We start from the raw sequence: 7,143 nt of genomic DNA, 5'->3' as shown, positions 1-7,143 counted from the left end.
GGATAAGAGGAGGAAGCCAGTGTTGGGGTCATTCTTGAACTCTGATGTTGCAAGCACCATAATACTCCTGCCATCAAAAGCAACATAATGTTCTGTGTTTTGAATGTACCCAAACACAGGTATAATTGTGGACAGCATTGCATTACCTCAGAGATGAAACCATGGACACAATGAACACCCCATATAACTGCTATCTCATTGGTAGAGACGTGTGCTGTCCACGGTGCTGAAATAAGTTGGCTGCAATAGCAGTTTTCGGCTAATGCAATCGCACAGCAATCAGTGTATGCACCATGGACAACACAGACCAAGTGGTTATTATCGAAACAAAACAAGCACATTTAGCACACACATATCCAATAATACTGTGTTTCAGTTCAACCCAGGTAAGAATGAAATGTCTTAGACACGCATAGATTTCACTCAACCTCAACCACGTTTTATTTAACAAAATAGAAGCAGGTCAAATGTAGTAAAGCATATAAATGTAACTCTGGGACACAGCGTTGAGATATGACCAATAATTCATGAGCCATGGTAAAACGTTCCACAGTAGAGACTGATAATTATCCTTTGAAGCAATACACCAACAGACTCGAGTCTGAAGTGATGGACAGCACTGTTGTTGCCAACGACCTGCTAAGATAATACTCCCCAAGGTCAGCCTATGTGATTGGTTACATTTAGTGATGGGTTGGCGCGGGGGGGAGTGTGTGAGCATACAGACAGACACACACATGTAGACAGACACTAGTGCACATGCACACACATTTAATCAATCATTTGAATTATTTAAATGCATACATACACACACACACACACACACACAGCCCAGACACTCGACAATGAACATTGTTCTGCTAATGCAGTCACACAGCTAACCATATAGTCTATCAGTCCACAGTGTTAAAAAGGCCTGGGGGAAATGCTTGTTGCTGTATTAAGATAAATGATGAATCAGACAGGGTGGAGACATGTTTGATATTGAACTGGCTCTGAGCACTTTGACCTTTTGCAGGCCAGTGCATGACTGACTTGTAATGCCTTATTGACATATATATGCGCATATATGCACATATGCTTATTTATAAGAAAATTAAAAACAGTGGGTACATTGGTGGACCTGATCCTAATGAAAAATAAAAACCAGTATGAACAAAACTAATTCAGTGCTTGAATTTACAGAGTATTCATATAAAACCAAAACATTTCACAGTCGTGTGATCTGTACCGTTTTACTGCAGAATCAGTGACATTGATCAATTTGAATGGATTATCATAATATCACGTTTAATGCTAACCATTATTGTACACTGTAATCATCATCTTGATATCACTATAGTTGTTCAGTAAAATGTCATAGCATTGGGCAACAGACCGACTGCTGAACACTTCTAATATTGAAGAATATATGTTTCTTAATGCAACATTGCCCATTCACACCCGATTAAATTAACATCTCAAGATAAAATTCCCATTCCAAAACGCCCTCTTGCAAAACACCTATACCTCAGCCCTCCCTCCAATGGAGAAGATGCAACAACAGCGACATCGTGAGTTTCCTCGTCCAGAGTAATGCGGTGATCTTGCCATGTCTTCCCTATGGCATCAGACTAATACGGTCGATTGTTAAGACGTGTTTTATGTCATTTTTTACTGTATGCAAACTGACCATTGCCCAATCTATTTTAAGCACGTTAGTTTAAAAAAAATGTAAGTCCATTTGTCATATCTGGACACAATAGATGGCTTTACAAAAGCTCACATAAATGGAGGTGAATCATAGCCTACGCTTTGTGGGGGAATACTTTTTACATAAAAAAAGCATTTTAGTCTACCTGCGCTCTGTACATAGATCGAACTGCACATACCATTACTTCCATTGAAAACATTTTAATTTTGAAAAAATATGCAGTTAGAAAAAAAACCATATAATTCGGTAAAGCCTTCTCCTCTCCCCCAAAGCAGGCTATAGTCATTAACACACAAAACCACGAACTGTTTTTAGCTACATTAACCTTGCAGCATAACCATGAGTGACGTTAATTGGTCATGCTCACCTGCATCCCAAATATCTGAAATTCAACAATTGGCACACCATAAAATAACACATTATACATTCATAAAGAGCTGAATGTGCAGATATGATGAGATCTGCACCAATTATAAATAACCCCGATATTTATCGACAATCAACTGATAAAACAAACAAAAAAGAACATGCGTGGACAGCGTTTATCTTCTTTTTCGTCCCAATGTGTTCTTTTTCCGTTTTTTTTTACCATTTTAAAACAACAAATACAAATCCTATAACGCAGTTCACAAAAAAATAGAGAAATGGCACTTTGTATATATTCATATATAGTTTTATATGCATATATATACTGTATATATTCATATTGACAACATGAAAGAAGGGTCGAGTTGGCTTCTTCGTTACTTATGGTATGGTTCCCCAGTGTGTGTTGAAACCATGCGAAATCATGCAGATCTGATAGTCAGTTATTTACATTACATTCATGCGCTCGTGCACAATTTCCCGATTCTTCTCTCTCAGATCGTCAGTCTGATTGCGGCAAATAGCTGTACTGGGATTCGGTGGCGGGGAGGGGGTCTATACATATATTACAGTTGGTTCTGTAGCAGACTCATTGGCACCACAGTCAACTGGAGCAAACAAAAAATGGTCTATCTCCGACAAAAAGCGAATGAAGAAGCTTCGTAACATAGCATTTGTTTATTTTTCTTCAATTGCCATTGTGTCAAGAGAACGCAGTATATTTGTCTGTCTGTTTGTATTCCAGGTTTAATTGTCAATGGTCGTTTTACGCATCATTTGTTGTGGAGAAATGGGCGCTACAGTCAAACCCTCTTTGCGCGCCCCCGTCCGCATGGTAAGGCCCGCTATGCCAATAAGACGAGTCGCACACTGTCTGCAAGGAATTGATCTCTGACGCAGAGGAATTACCATCCCTCCGCTTTGATCTCTTGCGATTCCGCAAAATGAAGACAAGCATCCCTACAACAGTGAACGCAGACGTGACAAATACCAGTAGTAGCCCAGGGACTAGTACAGAGATGGATACCCTGTTCGGCTCCACATAGGAGTTCGAGCGCGTACCCGTGTCTGCGGTGAATGTGCTGTTTTTGGAGAGAGAGGTGGGGTAGACTTTATCATACAACTTGGGACACATCAGATCATTTCGGACGTGACGGAAATCCCTTTTCCAGAACTCTTCTGGGGACTCACACTTGAGATCACTAACGATCACATCTGCCCCCAGTTTCTCCGTCCACTGTTTGAAAGGGACAATATTACACGAGCAATCCCAAGGGTTCCCATGCAAATCAATTTGTATGATCGAATTGAGTTGATCTAAGACCCCTGCGACAGGGAGATATGTGAAATAATTATTATGCAAGCTAATCTTTGATAAAGACACTCCAAGGAAAGCATCCACAGGTAGCGCTTTCAGCAAGTTATTGTTGAGGAAAAGCACTCGCAGATTAGGCAGAGGGCTGAATGTGCCTGCCAGTATCAGCTGTATGTCATTATATTCCAAACTGAGATATTCCAGATTTTGAAGTCCAATGAACATTTCCGCAATGAGCGTATCCAGGTAATTCTTATCCATGTACAACCATCTTAATTCGGTGAGGTTTTGAAAAGTGCTGTTGTCTATCAATTTGATGTTGTTTCCACCCAAATCAAGGAGATTCAGACTTGAATAGCCATTGAGATGGTTCTTTTTTATAGCATGGACGTTGTTATCTCTCATGTTTAATTCGTGCGCAGTGATGGGTTTGGGTTTTAGGTTAGCCAAGCTCTCTATCTTCTTGCCCTCGCAGTTAACCCCTAACCCCTGCCTGGATCCAATGAGCTTGCAGCTGCATGGCACAGGACATGATGCGTTCTGCACAATCTGCAGCTGCTCTCTCTCCCCATTCACACCTGTCATAGATGTGGGCTTCGTTTTCAACTGCCAGTGCGATTTAGAGCGTCCCTTTTGCCCATTCCCTGGGGTTGGGGACCCAGGATCACCACTAGCTTTATAAGGCGTTGGAACGGGCCCAGGTACAGAGGTCTCCTCTTGGGTAGGAGGTGCAACTAAACTCTCGTCAGCACCACTTTTTATTGAAGGACACAGATCCATCTCCGATGTCTCGTTCAAGTCGTTCCCTTGCAGTGGCGTTGGAGCCTCGCAGATCACCCGGCCGATAAGCGCGTTCTGCGGTATATTCTCCAGCCATTCCTTCAAGGAAACCAGGTCGCAGTTGCAGTCCCAGGGGTTATCCTCCAATAAAACCTCCGCAATGCCCGGTATTTGTTCGAGAACTCCCTCATAAGGCACCGTTTTGATTCGGTTCCCTCGCAGGTCGAGGTGGGTGATGGGAACGTGTTGAAACACATTTATAGGTAGTGCACTGATGAGGTTATCATTTAGAATTAACACTTCAAGTTTATTTAAGTCCCTGAACACGGCCGGGTCAATGTCTCTCAATAGATTAAAATCAGCCTGAAGATATTCCAAGTCATCTAAACCAAGAAAGGTGCTTTTCCTAAATGACCGTATCTTGTTATTATTTATGTGTAGCCTTTTCACGAGCTGCAGTCCCAGAAAAGCACCAGGGACAATGTCATGCAAACCGTTGTTTTCCAAATGCAAGCTTACGGCATTGTAAAAGTTAGCAAACTCATTGGGAAAAAGCCTGGATAAAGAATTCCCATGCAATAGCAAGTGATAAAACTGGGAACTGGGACCAGTCAAATGGTGCAGATTAGTAAAGCTCCTTTTTTCGCAGTCAATGTGCAAATCGCCTTCAATCTCATTGCAGGAGCATATCTGCTCCTTACAAATGTCCCTTGTAACATTTCCAATGGCCACACAAAGAGCCGCCTTCAGCAAGACAATCCAAAGCAGCATTTTCAATACAAACAATTCATCCCCGATTTCAAGACATGAAAACGAGCTGTTGAATCAATGTTTTTTAGTCCAGTTTATCCCCCAAAAGATAGACCGAGGGGTCTAAAAGAAAAGGCGACAGTCCTTTATAATATCCATGCTCTTCTAGCCCGTTATGTCCAGGCGTCCAGATTTAAAATGACCATATAGAATGCCTCAGATGGAATGGATCCTTTTGCTGGTATGAAAATAATTGAAAACAACAAACCGCAATAGCATCTGACACATTTTTAGGCTTTTGTTCGGTAATGACTGACCTTGCACATTTTATAAATCCGTGATTTTCTCTGTTGTGCAGCGGTAGCAGTGGGTGCTGTTCTTTTCCCCTCGGTGCTGAATTCACACCGACGCTGGGTATTTAGTGCTGATCACACTGCCACTGGAAAAAAAAAAAACGCATTCCTCACACCTTTCGGTGTTTCCTTGCGTTTGTTTCCAGTGCTTTTCTTTGGTAATTTTGAATCACAAAGAGGTTACACAGAGACTGTGCTCGTTCTAGCCCGGTGCTCTTAGAAAGATCTCACACCCTCTACTGAGCTGCAATGGAAAAAATCCACCGTCTGAGGGAATGCTGAAAAAAATCTATCCACATACAGGACTAGCAAGCGTTAAAATGTTCACACTAAAAGCTGTTGATCTGTTCAGTCTTTTTTGACCAATAATATTCCTATTCTAAAGCCAACAAGGTTATGGATTCCAAACGACGTTCCTTATTTCATGTTACTGCTTAGGCTGAATCCTTGCTTTAGATCCGCTTCTGTTTTTTTTTTAATCTAATTTTTTAAAGTAGACTAGACGACATAACGCATTGCCAACGTATTGGAGACAACTCTTTTCCAAATCGGAGGTTGGTTATAACCTCATCTAATTGTTAATTTGCTAATTTGCGCATTTTATGAAGACTAATAATCTCTGATGTGTGTATTGCATCAAGCCCAGCATACGAGTGCCCTCCAGCGTGAATGCTTCTTTCTCTCTGCTAGGAACCGCTGTTGAATGCGGTAAAATAATTAACTACATAGACTACAACGTACACTCCACAACCCAGCCAAATTATACGGCTCTCAGTTGACTACAACAAACAATGTGTCTATGTAAACGTCACGATTTCAAAGGGGATTGCAAAATAAAATAAAAATTGCAATTAAAAAGCAAAAGTGTTTTGCGTCAACTAACCCAAATGTTTCGCTGTGGATTTTTGTCATAGTCTCTGCTTCGATTCTATTGTTAAAACACACCTTGCAGTTATAGGCTAACTCAACCTAGTTGGTAGCACTAGATTTTTGGAACATCATCGTTTGCTTTTGTTTTATTAATGTGGTAGGCCTGGTCTACATATTTGATAGATAAAACAAAATGACAACATAACTGGAGTTATGAGATCGACATCACATCTCTGACATAATAGAAATAACGTCCAAAAGAGGAGGAATTCTGACAGGGTCGGGCTCAACAACTCATATTGATTACTTTGCAAATTCTACATGCATCAGTGTCTGTGGCATTTCAAACTGTATCACGTGCCAATAGCTAAGGATAAACCTGGGCTCAGGGGTAGACCTAACAAAGTAAATGTAAATCCAGGACACTCCAATTAGTATGATATGTTACGCTTCCTATGGTATGTATTCATGTTTGGATGTCCATCAACCATTTCATATGATATGTTGTGAATTACAATGGATACAAAGCTAGGTGTCTAACACTAATGTTAGCTAGGTGGCTAACGTTAGCTAGGCTAGGGGTTAGGGTTAAGATTAGGAGTTAGGAGTTAAGTTAAAGGAGTAATGTTAGTGTTAGGGGAAGGGTTAACTAACATGCTAAGTTGTCCCAAAATAGCTAAAATGCTGAAGTTATTTGTGATGAGATTCAAATACTCAACCTTTGGGTTGCTAGACGTTCATGTTATACACCTACCCATCCAGCCCGACCAACCACCCTACTTTCATTTTTTGCTTTAAGTAGCCTTCTGTCTTATGTAACCATATCAAATGTAAAATACCATTCTAATTTGAGGGCCGGATTTACATCTCCTGCGTTACGTTTCGTCTATGAGACCAGGCTGTAAGGATAGAAGCAACCAGCACTATTTTCAACCAGGGTCAAATGCCACATTCTCATGTAGGCTATTCTAACGAGGCTCTCTCACAAATGATCATCTTTTGTTTACAAATATGGA

At 40.9% G+C, this 7,143-nt stretch overlaps 1 protein-coding gene across 1 annotated transcript; it reads right to left on the bottom strand.

Annotated features, from left to right (window-relative positions):
* Positions 1 to 705: 705 nt before the first annotated feature.
* LOC112253734 (SLIT and NTRK-like protein 1) lies at positions 706 to 5,931 on the bottom strand. Its single transcript, XM_024425702.2, has one exon. The coding sequence runs from the start codon at positions 4,923 to 4,925 to the stop codon at positions 2,826 to 2,828; it is 2,100 nt and encodes a 699-aa protein (XP_024281470.2). The 5' UTR covers positions 4,926 to 5,931; the 3' UTR covers positions 706 to 2,825.
* Between the last annotated feature and the right edge of the window lie 1,212 nt (positions 5,932 to 7,143).

This window comes from Oncorhynchus tshawytscha, linkage group LG07, assembly GCF_018296145.1.
Source record: "Oncorhynchus tshawytscha isolate Ot180627B linkage group LG07, Otsh_v2.0, whole genome shotgun sequence".
Lineage (NCBI taxonomy): Eukaryota > Metazoa > Chordata > Actinopteri > Salmoniformes > Salmonidae > Oncorhynchus > Oncorhynchus tshawytscha.
The sequence above is the reverse complement of the archived record's forward strand: the minus strand, read 5'-3'. Positions and strand labels throughout refer to the sequence as shown.

Coding starts and splice junctions, on each gene's coding strand:
- LOC112253734 (XM_024425702.2), bottom strand. CDS start 4,925: ATGCTGCTTTGGATTGTCTTGCTGAAGGCGGCTCTTTGTGTGGCCATT.